The following is a 19,761-nucleotide window of genomic DNA, read 5'->3' as shown; positions in this document are numbered from 1 at the left end:
AGATGAAATTACAAAAATAATTAGTGAATCAAATAATGTTTCAGTTGGATACTAGAAACATAATCCATAAGTTATATGGTTTTTACATGCTTTTAACCCAACATATTGGGTTTTGTTTAGCAATGCTATAGTAGAGCTATGAAACGAGTGGATGTAGGAAAATTCTGAGTTTGATTCCCATCTCGGTCAGTCTTCCTCTATTCAAGTGACCATGCAACACATTCAAAACTCAGTTCCATACTTACATAGGAGATGATGAAAATCATAATAACAGAAAACTTTACAGGATAACTGGGGGGTATTTCAGAGAGAATGTTTGAAAATTGTATGGCACATACTCCTGGTTCACATAAGTGCTTGTTAAGAATTGACTGATTCTATAATAATTTGTATTCCCTTAGTATTAAAGCACTGAGAACCAGAGAAGTCCAAAAGTTTAAGCTTTATAAGTCATTTATAAAAGAATTGAAATATATTATACATTGGTTTTGGAAGAGATCTTATTTTCAGCCAACAAAACCATCAACGTTTGCATGCTTGCTTAGCTTACTTTTCTTTGTAGGCCTGAAGAGCTAAAGATAGCAATTGAAACAAACCCACAGTGATTTGATCAACATATCCATGGCTTTTGTTTAGAAAAAGAAAATATAAAAAATATATTTGAAAGCTTTCAACACAGAAATACAAGCTGTTTTTCAATGATTTCTCCTCCATTCCTCCTTAGTGTTATTTTAAATTTTGAGATCTGAGAAGTTTTAGAATGGATTCTATTCTATAATTACCTATGAATGGGGCTAATAAGAATTTTTCATAATTGTTTTTGTTTGTTTCTGATTTTTAAAGCATAAAATATCCATCACTGCAAATTTTAAACATACAGGAAAGTAGAAACATGCAAAACAAGCAGACATAATTCTATCACCAAAAGTAAAACTATAATATTACGAAATTTGAGTCAACTGCATATAAAATGTTAAGGATGGGGTCATATTTCATATTTTTTAATATTTAATTTTTTTACTCTTCCATTAAGCTTTCTTTGCTACTCTTGTTCTAAAAGTACTGAGAAGTTGAGCAGTGTATAATCATCTGTGTATAAAAAATATTCCCTAAGAAGTATGATAATTAAAATATAATTATTTACTCTGCCAAAAGGAATGTATGTTCAGAAGCAATGAAATTATTCTAAAGCAGGAGAAAGACACAAAGAATTCCATTTTATCTAACAGGAAATTCAACAAGGGAATCACAGGTTGAGCAGTGCTTTTGTGTACCCAAAACTAAACTGGTCAAGGGAAATGCTTCAATATCAAGAAAATGGACCAAAATATTAAAGGGTTTTCTCAGTTTTGATGGCCAAATTCCATCCTGTAAGCAGTGCATTAGACACTAATGACATACGATTTCTCACTGACAGATTTAACAGCATCAATAAGGCCTCTCTGTCCATTGCAGCAAATTGATCCTACATGACACCGACAAGGGCAGCCTGCACTTAATGACCTCCATCGCTGAAGGATGGAAATGAAAAATGATTGGAAGTACAAATAAATCTCTGAAAGTTTCCCTGAAACAGGTGTGCTAAAAGTGATTCGTTTGAGGGATCATCAGAAACATAAACCCAGTCTCCTAGCATGCCCCACTGTCTGTCATCCAAGAGTCTCACTCCTTGGATCCTGAATTGATGTGCTTTAATTCCAAAAATGACATCAAGACAAGTTGGTTCTTACTATGTAAATACTATGTAAGGGATCTCTCTTAAATGCATGTTCTTCGCTATTCATGCAGGTATCTAATTTATTTGTCATTTGCTACCAAAGGATTCTACACAAACTGGTAAAAACATACACAGGATTTATTTTTGTTTTCCTTCTGGCTAGAAAAGGAAATACAGTACTAACCTCGATATCTTTTTTATACTCATCAATCATCAGCAACAAAACATATTTAAATAACAATGTCTAACGCATGAAGTGACTGGACAAATGCTCCATGGATAGACAGATAGTCTTTCTATGAATCCTGCACAATGATTTGAGGACTATTTTAGCATATAATTGTGTTCTCAATTCTTTCCCAAACACATTTGTTTCTTGATCTACCTTCATCTTAATAATACTTCAATACAAATTTTTAACAGAAGAAGACACACCCTCTCTCCCAATATATTTGGAAGCTTTAACTCAAATGAGAGTAGATGGATAGGAAATAAAGCGTGTTTATAAACAGCATAGCAGATGAATGTAATGTTAATAGTCACTCACAGTTGTGTGTGTGTGTGTGTTGGTCTCTCAGTCATGTCTGACTCTTTGTGACCCCATATGGACTGTAGCCCACCAGGCATCTCTGTCAAAGGGAATTCTCCAGGCAAGAATACTGGAGTGGGTTGCCATTTCCTTCTCCAAAGGCTCTTCCCGACCCAGGGATCAAACCTATGTCTCTTGCATCTCCTGCATTAGCAGGCGGATTCTTTACCACTGCACCACCAGAGGAGCCCCCCTATTGGTTTTTATAGGTAGGTGAATTGTTAGAAATTAATCATGTCTCTAGTTTCTGAAATATAAATTCTGGGAATACACAAAGACTCAAAGGAAAATAACTTCTTGTGAAGAGTAACTGGAGAAGAATACAGAGGAAGCAGCTGTATCTTGACACTTTAATAAAGAACAGAGCTTTCTATTTACTTATGGATTTGTGGCATATTGCATGTTTTACTTTTTTGTTTTTAGTATTATGGAAGGTTTTACAAAATGTATTAGAATTTCTGATGATTTCCAATAACTTGAGATGTCAACTATTTCTTCAAGTTCCTAATTAAGCCTCATATTTAATAAGAAAATAGAAATCAAAATATGGAGCTCATAAATCATGAGGGAGAATTAGAGGTATATCATGATAAGTTACCTACAGAGAGAATTGAAATTTGAAGTGTATGATAATATACTTAAATTTATGAACTATAAATATTTGGTACCTCAGGCCATAATATTTAAAAGTGCTGCTGCTAAGTCGCTTCAGTCATGTCCGACTCTGTGTGACCCCATAGATGGCAGCCCACCAGGCTCCCCTGTCCCTGGGATTCTCCAGGCAAGAACACTGGAGTGGGTTGCCATTTCTTGCTCCAGTGCATAAAAGTGAGAAGTGAAAGTGAAGTCGCTCAGTCGTGTCTGATCTTAGCGACCCCATGGACTGTGGCCCACCAGGGTCCTCTGTCCGTGGGATTTTCCAGGCAAGAGTACTGGAGTGGGGTGCCATTGCCTTCTCTGAATATTTAAAAGTAAATTAGTATAAAATAGTAGAATATAAGTATGCTTTTTCATTTCTCAAATAGCCTTTCAAACTTCAACTTCAAAATGTTGATAAAATATACAAGAAAACTTTAAAAAAGAAAATGTGCCATTTGGCAGCATATAGAGAACCACCCTAAGACTGGCAACCTCATGACTGACTGTCTACTAGTTACTTTTTGTGGTACATATGTCAAGTAGATCATTATAATAGAAAAATGAGTAAAACCTACCTGTTTCTTATCTCTAACTGAACCATCAAATGATAGTTGTCTTTCAAACCGGCTGAAATAATTGTCCTTTACTGTTAAGAATATATTCTGTAATCTCTGATACTCTTGAGCTAAACGTAGATTTTCTTCCAGTGAGTCGTCTTGTATTTTCTAGAAGATAAATATGCACATGTACTTAATTAAATCATTTAAAATTATGTTTGTATTTTTACATCATTTGAATTATCTAAAAGTACTACTTATATATAAAGGTCAGTTTTCATTCCAATCCCAAAGAAAGGGCAATGACAAAGAATGCTCAAACTACCGCACAATTGCACTCGTCTCGCGCGCTAGCAAAGTAATGCTCAAAATTCTTCAAGCCAAGCTTCAACAGTACATGAACCATGAACTTCCAGATGTTCAAGCTGGATTTAGTAAAGGCAGAGGAACCAGAGATCAAATTGCCAACATCCATTGGATCATTGAAAAAGCGAGAGAGTTCCAGGAAAACATCTACTTCTGCTTTATTGACTGCCACAGCATTTGATTGTGTGGATCACAACAAACTGTGGAAAATTCTTCAAGAGATGGGAATACCAGACCACCTTACTTGCCTCCTGAGAAACCTATATGCAGGTCAGGAAGCAACAGTTAGAACTGGACATGGAACAACAGACTGGTTCCAAATAGGAAAAGGAGTACGTCAAGGCTGTATATTGTCACCCTGCTTATTTAACTTCTATGCAGAGTACATCATGAGAAACGCTGGGCTGGAAGAAGCACAAGCTGGAATCAAGATTGCCGGGAGAAATATCAATAACCTCAGATATGTAGATGACACCACCCTTATGGCAGAAAGTGAAGAGGGACTAAAAAGCCTCTTGATGAAAGTGAAAGAGGAGAGTCAAAAAGTTGGCTTAAAGCTCAACATTCAGAAAACAAAGATCATGGCATCCGGTCCCACCACTTCATGGGAAATAGATGGGGAAACAGTGGAAACAGTGTCAGAATTTATTTTTTTGGGCTCCAAAATCACTGCAGGTGGAAATTGCAGCTATGAAATTAAAAGACATTACTCCTTGGAAGGAAAGTTATAACCAACCTAGATAGCATATACAAAAGCAGAGACATTACTTTGCCAACAAAGGTTCATCTAGTCAGGCTATGGTTTTTCCAGTGGTCATGTATGGATGTGAGAGTTGGACTGTGAAGAAAGCTGAGCGCTGAAGAATTGATGCTTTTGAACTGTGGTGTTGGAGAAGACTCTTGAGAGTCCCTTGGACTGCAAGGAGATCCAACCAGTCCATTCTAAAGGAGATCAGTCCTGGGTGTTCTTTGGAAGGACTGATGCTGAAGCTGAAACTCCAATACTTTGGCCACCTCATGCAAAGAGTTGACTCATTGGAAAAAACTCTGATGCTGGGAGGGATTGGGGGCAGGAGGAGAAGGGGATGACAGAGGATGAGATGGCTGGATGGCATCACTGACTCGATGGGCATGAGTTTGAGTTGACTCCGAGAGTTGGTGATGGACAGGGAGGCCTGGTGTGCTGTGATTCATGGGGTCGCAAAGAGTCGGACATGATGGAGAGACTGAACTGAACTGGATATGTTGTAGAAAAATAAAACCAAAAAGATGCTTCCCATGACACTAACATCCTCCTTGGCTGTTAGTAGTTTTCTTTCTTGATGCAGGTGGGTTTGTGTTAAACACTGATTCATCAGAGGCTATCTGATTTTGTGTCTCTCTTTCCCAGACCTCCATCCACAATGCCTTGGGAAGGATCCAGTCCTAAGGCTTCACCCAGCATTCTAGGAAACTTCCTCCAGTATTCCCTTCTCTTTTCCTTTTCTCAAGTCCTGGGGCTCAAGTAGAGAGAAGACATTTAGAAGGTTAGAATCCTATTTGCAAGAGGTTCAGAATGGTGGCACAAACAGAAAACATTCAAAACACAGAGACGTGAAGAGTTAAAAAAGATGAAGAGCAAGGAACGCAGTGTTTGGAGCACCCACAGAAAGTCATTATTTGTTACTAGTATACCAGAATCCACCTGCAATGCAAGATACCTGGGTTTGATCCTTGGGTTGGGAAAATCCCCTGGAGGAGGCATGGTGATCCACTCCAGTATTCTTGCCTGGAGAATCCCCACGGACAGAGGAGTCTGGCAGGCTACAGTCCATGGGGTCACAAAGACTTGGACACAACTGAGTGACAAAGCACATACCTTCAGTTCAGTTCAGTTGCTCAGTCGTGTCCAACTCTTTGCAACCCCATGAATCGCAGCACGCCAGGCCTCCCTGTCGATCACCAACTCCTGGAGTTCACCCAAACTCACGTCTGTCAAGTCGGTGATGCCATCCAGCCATCTCATCCTCTGTCGTCCCCTTCTCCTCCTGCCCCCAATCCCTCCCAACATCAGAGACCTTTCCAATGAGTCAACTCTTCGCATCAGGTGGCCAAAGTATTGGAGTTTCAGCTTCAGCATCAGTCCTTCCAAAGAACAGCCAGGACTGATCTCCTTTAGAATGGACTGGTTGGATCTCCTTGCAGTCCAAGGGATTCTCAAGAGTCTCCTCCAACACCACAGTTCAAAAGCATCAATTCTTCAGCACTCGGCTTTCTTCACAGTCCAACTCTCACATCCATACATGTCTACTGGAAAAACCATAGCCTTGACAAGACGGATCTTTGTTGGCAAAGTAATGTCTCTGCTTTTGTATATGCTATCTAGGTTGGTCATAACTTTCCTTCCAAGGAGTAAGCGTCTTTTAATTTCATGGCTGCAATCTCCATCTGCAGTGATTTTGGAGCCCCCCAAAATAAAGTCTGACACTGTTTCCCCATCTATTTCCCATGAGGTTAGGGGACCAGATGCCATGATCTTAGTTTTCTGAATGTTGAGTTTTAAGCCAATTTTTTCACTCTCCTCTTTCACTTTCATCAAGAGGCTCTTTAGTCCCTTTTCACTTTCTGCCATAAGGGTGGTGTCATCTACATATCTGAGGTTACTGATATTTCTCCCGGCAACCTTGATTCCAGCTTGTGCTTCTTCCAGTCCGGCGTTTCTCATGATGTACTCTGCATAGAAGTTAAATAAGCAGGGTGACAATATACAGCCTTGACGTACTCCTTTTCCTGTTTGGAACCAGTCTGTTGTTCCATGTCCAGCTCTAACTGTTGCTTCCTGACCTGCATATAGGTTTCTCAAGATGCAGGTCAGGTATTCTTAGCTATGTGAAAAACCTAAACCTGCTTCTGTGAGCAGTCGAGAACTACATAACACTCCTCATGACTAAATAAATATATGTCAAATCTAATACAGACCCGTCAGTATGTACCTTTTGCCAACATTACCCACTGGCAAATTAAGCTCTGTCTATCATTTTAAATTAAATGTATGACTCAGTTTAGTTGCTGATTTCTAACACAGAAAATTTTCTGTGGCTGCTTCAAAAAAATGTGGAATTTGTCAACAGCCTTAAGTATTTTCAAACCTGCAAATCTAGTAAATCATCTCATGAAAATTTATCCTAATCAAAAAACTTTATCTGTTGCAACCTTATTTATAACAGTAAAAAGTTTTCAAAACACATAAATGCAGATTAATCATGATGATGATAATGATGATTAAGTAACTAGATATAAAAATAACCATTGTGAAGCAACTAAAAATGTCTCTTTAGGAAAATTGCTATCCCATCAAACCTTTAGTATAAGTTGTTAAAAAAATATATTGCAGGATGAAAATGTGCACAGAGGAAATGTAATTCAGCAGAAAATTGCCTGTACAAATATTTCTATATTTATACACTAGAAGATTTATTAAGGTCAACAAACATATTTCTCATGAAAGCTTGGTATCCATATTGATCCCTAATGATTAATGCTATGTCATAGGTGTTCTTCAAAAAGCCAAAATGATGAACTGAGAGCAATTTTAAGTGTTCTTGTCCTAATTCTGGAACAGTAATTTGAAACTTTAGACACTTCAATATAATAGACTTGCTTAAAATCACAAAATTATCCTTTGACAGGAGGACAAAGTGTCTACAAATATTTTTCTTTGATGAAGGTGCCTTTGAAAAGGTGGTTATAATTCTTTTCGATATCTTAACACTAATACTGAAATCTAATCCTCAAATGGTTAACTTGGAACTTTGATACATGTTCTACTGGAGGCATGAGAAGTAATCATTTTGAGGTTTTTGTTTGTTGTTTGATTTAACATAAGTACAATTCTGATGCCTGAGATATTGTATCTTTCAATCACATTTCCTTCAAGATCCAAATGGATATTATAAATGTTGAATATAGAGGAGACCTACAAAAGTTGTAGGATTTCTTTTAAACTTATTTAATGGCACTTAATTGGGGATGTATTTGTTACTTTATGCTTTCATTGTGTAATGTACAGTTTTATTTTCAAATGCATATACTTTCAATTTCTATATGACACCAGTTCTCATTGTTTTATATGCCATGACTAGAGTAGATACTGAGAAATCAAATTGTATAGTTATGCCAATGAATCTTCAAAACATTGTTACATCAGTCATGATATTTTACATTATCATTTTCCAGTAATGAATTTACCAATTCACTGACTATTCCTGAAAGTCCGTGACCTTCAGATGTGCAATGAAGTTTAAGTTTTTTAATTTTAAATAATGATATTCTGCTGACACTGAAAATGTTTTTATGTTTAACTGTGGTTCCACCTCACAACTCTGACTGGCTGAATATTAATCAATAGTATTATAACATGCAAATGAAACAAAGGGGGAATGATAATTATTGGTGGGTATATGTCCAGGAGAAATAATGCTACCACTACTGGAGTTGAACAACTAGTAGTGGAAGATATTAAATAAGGGCACAAACCTGGAGTCGGCAATATAATAAAAGGGTAAGAAGAAAGGAGGAACTAATAACAGAAGTAGATGAGTTTTACATGCTTTTAAATTCAAATTCAGCTAAATCTTATCAGTTAAGCCTTTCTACATAAGGTTTTTACAAAATGCACACTTAAAAAATTGTTTCTAAATCCATTAAAGAAAAATTTGATTGCAATATTTATAGGTTAAAATAACTGAACTCTGAGTTGATTTACAATATTATTTTATTCCTTTATTGATTTATTTACTTTTTTTCATTCAGTTGCTTATTTCAAAGTTTTAATTTAGTAACTATTGTATGCAGAGCTCTAAGATGTAATGGTGAACCTCAAGAATTTGAGGTCTTACAGGAAAGCTTTGCACTTAAAAATCACAGAAATATATAATTTGAATACAGAATTTATAAACTTTTGCATTCTTTGTGTTTTCTGTATGTGTTAAACTCACCCAGGTGTCTAAATAAATATAACACTTTCTCAAAGCCAGATTTATTGGTATTTATTCAATTTCCATTACTAGTGATCATTAATATAATGAAAAATTGAGAATATGGCTTGATAAAGAGAAGAGAGGATGAACATCTGTTAATAGTTTCCATGTTGTCTAGAATTTAGGAAGTAAAATACTTAGCTTGAAGAGGGTTTATTCTCTTTTATCTCAAATTACTTGTCACTTTGATGTTTGGGGGGAGATATTCAGCTTATTATCCCAACATTTTATTAGGAAATAAAGATTAGGTTTATAAAGCATGAACAAAAATACTTATAAATTCCATGAGGAATGGCATTTTCATTTTGTTCACCCATAAGATATACTGTACAAAGCAGAGCTGACATTAGTGGATACCCAGGTTTCAATAGAAGAATGAATGAATGAATACACAGAATAACAGGAAATACATGTATTTATCACTTTAGAACCACACATTTTATTGGCCCACTTCTAGGAATAACTAATTAGTTATTAGATGCTGTAACCATAACGAAGCACATTTATTTGTAGTATTTGATCCTATACCACTTGAGAGGTGAAGATTTTCCGCACTATTTGAAGATTATTATAAGGATATACCACACTGTCCTTTATTGACTATGCCAAAGCCTTTGACTGTGTGGATCACAATAAACTGTGGAAAATTCTGAAAGAGATGGGAATACCAGACCACCTGATCTACCTCTTGAGAAACCTATATGCAGGTCAGGAAGCAACAGTTAGAGCTGGACATGGAACAACAGACTGGTTCCAAATAGGAAAAGGAGTATGTCAAGGCTGTATATTGTCACCCTGCTTATTTAACTTCTATGCAGAGTACATCATGAGAAACGCCGGACTGGACGAAACACAAGCTGGAATCAAGATTGCCTGGAGAAATATCAATAACCTGAAATATGCAGATGACACCACCCTTATGGCAGAAAGTGAAGAGGAACTAAAAAGTTGATGAGAGTTTTAGAGGAGAGTGAAAATGTTGGCTTAAAGCCCAACATTCGGAAAACAAAGATCATGGCATCCAGTCCCATCACTTCATGGGAAATAGATGGGGAAACAGTGGAAACAGTGTCAGACTTTATTTTTTTGGGCTCAAAAATCACTGCAGATGGAGATTGCAGCCATGAAATTAAAAGACGCTTACTCCTTGGAAGGAAAGTTATGACCAACCTAGATAGCATATTCAAAAGCAGAGACGTTACTTTGCCAACAAAGGTTCGTCTAGTCAAGGCTATGGTTTTTCCAGTAGTCATGTATGGATGTGAGAGTTAGACTGTGAAGAAAGCTGAACACCGAAGAATTGATGCTTTTGAACTGTGGTGTTGGAGAAGACTCTTGAGAGTCCCTTGGACTGCAAGGAGATCCAACCAGTCCATTCTAAAGGAGATCAGTCCTGGGTGTTCTTTGGAAGGACTGATGCTAAAGCTGAAACTCCAATACTTTGGCCACCTCATGTGAAGACTTGACTCATTGGAAAGGACTCTGATGCTGGGAGGGATTGGGGGCAGGAGAAGGGGATGACAGAGGATGAGATGGCTGGATGGCATCACCGATTCGATGGATGTGAGTTTGAGTGAACTCCAGGAGTTGGTGATGGACAGGGAGGCCTAGCGTGCTGCAGTTCATGGGCTCGCAAAGAGTCGGACACGACTGAGCAACTAAACTGAACTGAACTGATATCACACTGTCCTGACTGAGCAAGAGTTCTTTCTCTGGGTGCACTCTTGATGTTCATGAGGCACATTGAAACAGTACAGAGTGCTATTTTTTTTTTTTTAATTACCTCATTAAACCATGGTCCTAAAAATACTGAGAAACCATTGCTAAACAAAGACCTGGCTTTTTCCTTTGTTACCAAAAATGCTGAAAAATGAAGGTAGATTGAGATCCCAAGATATCCAAATAGTAATTATACCTTTTCCCCACTTGACTTTTATTATTCCTTAAGCCATGTGTCTCATCTTGGATTTTCCTTCAATTTTCTCCATCTTCGGCTTCTTTTTCTCCCTCTTCCCCGTCTCCTTTCCCTCTCCCGCTGGGTAAATAGGGAATAGGGAATTATAAGGAAAAAATGAGTCCTTTCAGGACAAAGTATTGAGCATGTATCATCTATATCATCTATTTATGTTTCACTTAGTGATATATGGACAAGAAGGTAGAAATGAGGTTGCATTTGAATGTTAACTTATGAATTCCACACATACTGGAACTGCTACTGCCCTAGTTGTTAGATTTACAGATAGGGAAGGTAAGTCAATGAAAAGTCAGGTAAGACAACCTGTATTTTCCAAAAATGGCCATAGAAGTATTTTCATTTCCACATGTTCTCTTTGTCACTCCTATCAAGAAGCACAGTTGATTTCTCTGTCCCTTGAACCTGGGTAGAGTTGTGGCTTCTCCAGTCAACAGAGTATGGTGGAAATGATGTTGTGTGCCTTCCCAGGCTATTTTATTTTAAAAAGTTAGGTTAAAAAAAAAAAGCATGCAGTTTCTGCCTGGCTCTTGCTTTGGGGACATTTATGCATGGACCAGCCACCATGTCGTGAGGAACCCAGGCCACAAGGAGAGGTTATGTGTAGGTGTTCCAGCAAGCAACTTAGCTCAGGTGTCAGGTGACGGCATTAACTGTGAGGACGTGAGTCATCTGAAGATGACGCCAAGGCAAGCCTTCAAGTCGTCCAGCTGACAGTTCAGAATGTGTGAGGAGAGACAACATGGCCTGCTATGTCCTGTCCAAATTTCTGACATATAGACTCCTGTTGCATGAAGTTTGGGGGTACACCAGGCAAGGTTACATACATATTAAGTGGAGGATCTAAGCTTTGCATCCAGGCTGACTAGTTCCACATCCCATACTCTTCTCTATCTACTATACATACCTCCTTCATAAACAAAAGCCAGCACTCTCGCTTTACACAGTGCCACCTTTGTAAAACCTGATATTAAATAATCAAACTAAGTAACAGGAGTACCTTGTTCTGAGCCTATTTCCATCAATCTCTTTTCATAGATCTAGTTAACAAGTAACTTGTTGACATATTAATAGATAGATTGAGCTGCTGAAGAAAATTGGAACTTAGCCCCCTTGGAAGCTACATTCCATTGTAAGTTACTGTGGGCACGCTGGTTACCCATAACCAGCCTGGTGTTGTTTGCTCTATATTTGCACCATATTCCATGATGCAAGGCCAAGTGTCCAAGTGCACAGACCTTTACAGCTGATGCCTGCACAACTCTGGACTACAGTGACCACAGCAGAGTAATGCCACACTTTGAGAAATGTGGAGGTCCATCCAGACACACTTTGGAGAAAATCTAAATCCATTTGAACTATATATTTCTTTTTTGGGGGTGGGGGAGGCAGGATTAACTTATTTTTAGTTTAAAATGGCCTAATGGAAAAGAAGATTACAAGAAAAAAAATAACTTGATCTAAATATTCTAGAGAGATGGCTATGACCCAAATATTTGCATGGTACATGTATGTATAGAAAACCTGCATCACATTTACAAACATTTTACTGTTATTAACATAGTCCTAGTGTCTATGACTAAATTTATCATGTCATTGATACCCTTGCTGCTGCTGCTAAGTTGCTTCAGTTGTGTCCGACTCTGTGTGACCCCATAGATGGCAGCCCACCAGGCACCCGCATCCCTGGGATTCTCCAGGCAAGAGCACTGGAGTGGGTTGCCATTTCCTTCTCCAATGCATGAAAGTGAAAAGTGAAAGTGAAGTCTCTCAGTCGTGTCTGACTCTTAGCGACCCCATGGACTGCAGCCTACCAGGCTCCTCTGTCCATGGGATTTTCCAGGCAAGAGTACTGGAGTGGGGTGCCATTGCCTTCTCTGATCCATACCCTTAGTTACTCTTGATTCAGGTTTTTGGATCCAGGTCACCAGGCAGAGGAAGGGGTTAGGTCCTTCTCTCAACTATGCATTCATTGTAAGAGTTGTCCTCTTTTGACCAAATTTTAATTCTGTTTGATTCTAATGTGCTTATGTGTGGTGGACTCAGATGATATTTTCTGATCCTGGTTCTTGGTTGTTAATAGTTTTCTGAAAACAGCTCCATATTTTTTTTGCATCTTGCCATCACTCTGCTGGCTGCTGCTGCCATGTCTGTATTCTGACACGGACTGCACCACACTCACTTTAGTCCTGTGGTTGGAAAGAACCTTCCAGAACAACTAGAAAGCAAAAGTTGTATTGCTGATATTTATTGTTCAATGTTACTCCAGAGCAGCCTCACTTCTAGCTTTCATTCATTTATTCATTTGTTCTTTAAATCATTTGTTTCGCAAACCCAGGCAAGAATACTGGAGTGGGTAACAATTCCCTTCTGCAGGGGATCTTCCCAATCCAGGGATCGAGTCCAGGTCTGCTGCATTGCAGGCAGATTCTCGATCATTTAAGCCACCAGGAAAGCCCTTTATCTTATAAGTCCAGCTCTCTAGCTACCTGAGGGTTAATGAGAAGGGTAGGATGTGACTCCTCCCACCACTTTTTAAAAAATAACTTTTACCAGGGATTACAGGCTGGAAAAGGCAGAGGAACAAGAGATCAAATTGCCAACATCCACTGGATCACTGAAAAAGCAAGAGAGTTTCAGAAAAACATCTATTTCTGCTTTATTGACTATGCCAAAGCCTTTGACTGTGTGGATCACAACAAACTGGAAAATTCTTCAAGAGATCAGAATACCAGACACCTGACCTGCCTCTTGAGAAACCTGTATGCAGGTCAGGAAGCAACAGTTAGAACTGGACATGGAACAACAGACTGGTTCCAAATAGGAAAAGGAATACGTCAAGGCTGTATATTGTCACCCTGCTTACTTAACTTATATGCAGAGTACATCATGAGAAATGCTGGGCTGGATGAAGCACAAGCTGGAATCAAGATTGCCACGAGAAATATCAATAACCTGAGATATGCAGATGACACCACCCTTATGACAGAAAGTGAAGAAGAACTAAAGAGCCTCTTGATGAAAGTGAAAGAGGAGAGTGAAAACGTTGGCTTAAACCTCAACATTTAGAAAACTAAGATCATGGCATCTGGTCCCATCACTTCATGGCAAATAGATGGGGAAACAATGGAAACAGTGTTAGACTTTATTTCTGGGGGCTCCCAAATCACTGCAGATGGTGATTGCAGCCATGAAATTAAAAGATGCTTGCTCCTAGGCTGATCTATGACTAGCCTAGACAGCATATTGAAAAGCAGAGACATTACTTTGCCATTCAACAAAGGTCCATCTAGTCAAAGCTATGGTTCTTTCAGTAGTCATGTGTGGATGTGAGAGTTGGACTATAAAGAAGGTTGAGCACCGAAGAATTGACGTTTTTGAACTGTGGTGTTGGAGAAGACACTTGAGAGTCCCTTGGACTGCAAGGAGATCCAACCAGTCTATCCTAAAGGAAATCAGTCCTGAATATTAAATGGAAGGACTGATGGTGAAGCTGAAACTCCAATACTTGGGTCACCTGATGAGAAGAACTGACTCATTGGAAAAGACCCTGATGCTGGGAAAGATTGAAGGCAGGAGAAGAAGGGGACGACAGAGGATGAGATGGTTGGATGGCATCACTGATGCTATGGACATTAGTTTGTGTAAGCTCCAGGAGTTGGTAATGGACAGGGAAGCCTGGCATGCTGCAGACCATGGGGTCGCAAGAGTCAGACACGACTGAGGGACTGAACTGAACTGAACAGGCTAGACTGGGAGGAGGCGGAGTGTAAACAAATCCATTTGAAATTATTTCTTGAAGAACTCCAAATTTGATTCTACCAGGTGGGTAAACCGGGATCAGAAAAGGCTTCATAGAAGAAACCATCAGTGACCTGAATCTAAGAACAACCATTTTATTGGGCAGGGATCTAAGCTGTCCTGCCATGTGGGCCAACTCATATTTGAGCAAAATTGGGTGAGTCCATTGAGAACAATGTTTTCTTGGCTCCTTTAGGACTATTTGATTTATTGTTTCCTAAGACTTGTGAATGAGGCTCTCATAGATTGTGTTAAATGTTCTGTTATCTCTTGACTTTAAAATATTACTATGTAATAAATAAAACATATTTTCTATATATATATTTCCTATATATTTAGTGCATCATTGAATCACAGCATCATACATAGCTAACCATTCCAAGCACCAATGTTTCAGTAGTATGTGATCCTGTTCAGATGCTCATTCCTTACACCATTAATATCACACCATCAAATCTCCATGGTTCCCACATTTGCTTCTGGCACATCTCCACCAGTTTAGGGCACGGGGTTGGTAGGTTTGCATGCAGTGATCTTTTGATGTGACTAAGTCAGGAATCAGTACTGATTCATAGAATGTGCAGGGGACAGACTTGAGAATAAATGAGACATGGAGGTTCCAAGACTCTCTGTGAACACCATTGCTTTGAACGCATTCCCTTTGATTTCTGAGAATTAGCCTGGTGAACACGAATGCTTAAAATACGTGTCAGTTCTCTAAAAAGAGAACATACATGAAGAAAATGCCTACTTCTCAGGTGCCTCACCTCCTGTGTGCATAGAGGTATTATTATATCGCTGCTGCCTTAAAAATCCATACACCAATTACTACAGTAAACGAGCACTCTCCCCAGTGTTTCCAAGGAACAAGTCTGGGAGAATGATATGTGTCGATACTCTGAAACCTCAGAGGAGCACAAACTGTTTTAACTCTCCCAGGACCCACTTCCTTGTCTGCGCTGCCATGGAAACCAGTCTCTTGTCCAACTCGAGTTCTCCGATAATTAGTCTTGAACATTCTTGATTTTTAAATGAATAAATCAGTCCCCTGCATCAGGTTTGTTACATACCTCAAACTCTGCATATTACTCTGACAAAATGCTCTCTATTCACTCATTTCTTAAAAATACCTATCGAACAACTGGTATACACAAAATACCACGGAAGGAGAAGGGGAGAGGTCAAAGTACCTTTAGGACCCGGTTTGATAAAAGCCTGCCATGTGCCAGCAGACCAAACTGTCACCACTAAACCCCAGCAAAAAGTTTCCTAAGCTCCCCAACCCCAGCACTGACACAGGTGACCCCTAGAGTCCATGTCTGAGCTCCCTGATTGGCTGACACATTTAGCTACCGCTGAGTCACTCAACAGTTTACTAATTTTACACAACAGTTTACACTACAACATTACCTCTCATAACTCAGAGAACATCCATTGGGAATTTATGAGTATTTTGTATTAGCTTAGCTTTTCCTTATTATGATTTGACTCTGTTCAGTGTATATATTTGACCAGGAATTATTGACACAAGCATGAAAAAAATACACAATTTCAGGGCCGAAGGAGCTTGCAATCAGATAGGGGAATTGAGGCATTCACAAAGCTAACTACATTAGAATACATTAAACGTGAAGAAGGATGGAAGACGTATCCGAATAATGAGACTAATTCCATGAGAGAGCAGTCCAGTGACAACGAGGAGCAAAGCTTGAAGGAAGAGTCAGTTTTTGAATAGATTCTGAAGATATTTCATATACAGGAAGCTCTATATGTTCTTTCAGGGAAAAATCTGGCTGAGAAACACAGATGCTTGTTAAATATTAAAAAGCACCTGATTAATATGGGTGCACAGGCATGCACGCGAGCGTGTGTGTGTGTGTGTGTGTGTTTTAAAAAGGAACATTTATCGCCATGTTGGCTGTAGCTTTTCTCCTATAACTACTCAATGACTTTAGGGATCACTAAGTACAAACACCACTTATATTAACTATTAAATTTATATTTGCTCCAGTTTCATCATATTAGTCTCCTCAAACTATGGTATAACTGATTTGTGAAACAAATTATATAACATGAAAAAGAAAGTAAAAATCAGTGTCATCTAAACTATATACCAATATAGTTTTCCAAGTTAAAATACATGATTTAAACAAATACTTGACATGTATACCCTCAGTGAGTGATAGTCACAGTACTAATCATCTCCTTAAATTTATTTTTACTTTATTAAATAGACTTTAAAAATTTAATCCTGAATATATATGAATTTAACAAGGTGTCCTCTAATATTATTTAAGATTGTTAAACAGAAATGTATTTGCAAAGTTTCCTTTTTAAACATCCCTACACATGATCATAATTTAATTCCATTTCAAGTATCAATATTTTAAAATGTGCTTTTAACATCTCCTACCCTTTTCACCATTTCATGTGAAAGACTGAACAACTTCCTCTTCATGTGCACCTCCTGATGTGAATGGTTTAAGATTTAGAAAGGTTTTCTATTTACTCACATTTTAATGATATACATTTCTACTTCACTAGTGGAAAAGGCTGATCAGTCCCAGAAAGGTCAGTTACCACTAAATAGACCCTTTCTTTATGTAATTACAAAGAATAATATCTCTGTGCTGATGGCATTGCGCATGGAGCGGGTGATGCAGAGAATTAATGCGCTGCCTTGTTGGCCCATGGGATACAGATTCCAATACAATAACTGCAACTTATTCTAATTATGCAGCTTTAAAAGGTCATCAGCAAAAAGAGTTAAGGGATTATCAACTAACTTTATCATAAAGTAATAATGTACTACATAAAGGCAGAAACTGTAAGAACAGTACCTTGAAACTTTATTACAAATGAGAGAAAGACTGATCTAAGAGGTTCCAGGACATATATTATGGCATAAATTAAGTCAACTCATTGAGAAATTAAAATACATGATATTTCATATATTCCTAGTGACATAGGTGGCCTGATCTCACCTGACATTTGTAGAAAATACTTAATTTTGAAAGTCCTTTTTATATTCAATGCCAAATTCTTTGTCACATCCATGTTATGGTATAAATTCTGGTAGAATTTAAATATTTCTTTTAAAAATCCAATTGTCATAAAATAATGCATGCTGATTATATTACACACAAATAATAGAAAGGTACATGAAATAAAAAATTAAAGCCCCTCTTTGCAATAAGCACAGACATCTTTATACCCCAGAGACAGTATTAACAATTTGGTGCAAGTCCTTAAGGAATAAAAATTAAAAAAAAAAAAAAATTCTTACATTGACAATGAGGAAATGGAGGCAAGAAAAGTCAGTTTCATACCCAAGGTCACGTAAGAAGAAAGTATGATTTCAGCCCAACTCCCTCTCTGGGACCACCTCACTTCTTAATCGTGAATGTCAATTATAGGACCCTTAAGTTTTTAGATTCATATGTGTAAATGGACTAATTATTTATTTATTTTTGGCTGTGGTGGGTCTTCTTTGCTGCAGGTGGGCTTCCTCTACTTGCAGGGAGCGGGGGTTACTCTCCGCTGTGGTGCCTGGGCTTCTCGCTGTGGCAGCTTCTCTTGCTGTGGAGCACAGGCTCTGGGTGCCCATCCTCTGTGCTTGCTGCTCGAGGGCTCTGGGGTGCAGTCTCAGTAGTTGTGGCCCTTGAGCTTAGTTGCTCTGCAGCATGTGGGATCTTTCCGGATGAGGGATTGAATGTGTGTCCCTTGCATTGCAAAGCAGATTCTTAACCATTGGACCGCTAGGGAAGCCCTCTAATTTCTGAAAACTCTATAGACTTACATCAGTCTTTCAAAATAAATTAGATGCTCACAGAGAAAAGGGTCGTTTAAAAAAATATAAAACTCAGGGTCTTTTCCTTGGGAATACAGGGTCAGAAAAATTAGGACTATTGACGCAGAGTTGCTAAATGTAAGAAATACAGCAAATAAGCTTCAGTATAATAAAATATCCTACAGATAGAATTATCATCAATGCTTTTTCTCTTTTGTCCCTCTCAGATATTCACTTTACTGGGAAAGAAAAATCACAAGCATCTCTAACCACCTGATATTGTCCATATTGGGCACTGTCCAAACCTTGTAAAGATTCTCAAATAGAAAGAGGATTTAGACACCTAAGGCAACTTTCTAAAGAGGCTCATCTTGAGACGTGTACTTCCCCCAAGTAAATGCATTACAGTATGGGAAAAATCGTACGCTGAAACAGGGATCATGAAACAATGACTGTGCAGCCAAATCCAGCCCACTGCCTGCTTTTTTAAATAAATGTTATTGGAACGCCATCACATTCATTCATTTATACTTTGTTTATGGCTGCTTCTGCACTGCACTGGCAGAATTAAGTACCTGTAATACAGACTAAGTGGACCCTAAAGCTTATTCACTTTCTCTTTACACAAAAATATTTGTTGACCCCTGCTTTAGACCTTAGATTAATATATAAGTGTTAGTCTCCCAGTTGTGTGATTTTTTGCGACCCCATGGACAGTGTCCTCCAGGCTCCTCTGTCCATGGAATTCTTCAGGCCGGAATACTGGAGTGAGTTGCCATTTCCTTCTCCAGGGGATCTTCCCAACCCAAGGATCGAATCCTGCATTGCAGGCAGGTTCTTTACTGTCTGTGCCCAGGGAAGCCCAAATTAATACATAAGTGTCATGCAAAACAAAGTTCCAATTTAGACCTCTCACTCAAGATCTACTTAGGCTATACTTATGCCCATGCATAGAGAAAGATTGCTGACAACCATTTTCTTTATTTTTCCAGCAGAGGCACGTACTAAGGAGACAGCCAATTAATAGTTCAAATAGGTCTCCAAGTCCTTGAAAAATAATGAGATGCTCGTAAGCTTTTTAAGTACTCTCAACACAGAGCAACTTTGTAGAGAGTTGTCTACTGGGATATCATAAACAATGCCCAGATTTATTTACCCCATACTTTCTTTCATTAAATGTAGTTTGTGCAGCTCTTGCATTATAGGAAGCTAGAGATCTGTTAATTTTTCCACTCTTGCAACTTCTGTTTTGGGAGTCCGGATTAACTTCATGTTGCCAAGTGGAAGTTTAATTTTGCAGGAGACATTCTTT

The 19,761-nt window shown here is 38.4% G+C and overlaps 1 protein-coding gene across 1 annotated transcript in view; it reads right to left on the bottom strand.

Annotated features, from left to right (window-relative positions):
* CCDC178 (coiled-coil domain containing 178) overlaps nucleotides 1-19,761 on the bottom strand; it is a 387,324-nt gene that overhangs the window by 130,091 nt on the left and 237,472 nt on the right. The window contains exon 19 of the mRNA XM_055558994.1: nucleotides 3,521-3,670. Coding sequence (XP_055414969.1) covers nucleotides 3,521-3,670 — 150 coding nt within the window. The remainder of the gene's footprint in view (nucleotides 1-3,520; nucleotides 3,671-19,761) is intronic.

This window comes from Bubalus kerabau, chromosome 21 (assembly GCF_029407905.1).
Source record: "Bubalus kerabau isolate K-KA32 ecotype Philippines breed swamp buffalo chromosome 21, PCC_UOA_SB_1v2, whole genome shotgun sequence".
In the NCBI taxonomy this organism is placed as follows: domain Eukaryota; kingdom Metazoa; phylum Chordata; class Mammalia; order Artiodactyla; family Bovidae; genus Bubalus; species Bubalus kerabau.
Note: the sequence above shows the minus strand (reverse complement) of the source record. Positions and strands in the feature narration are given on the sequence as shown.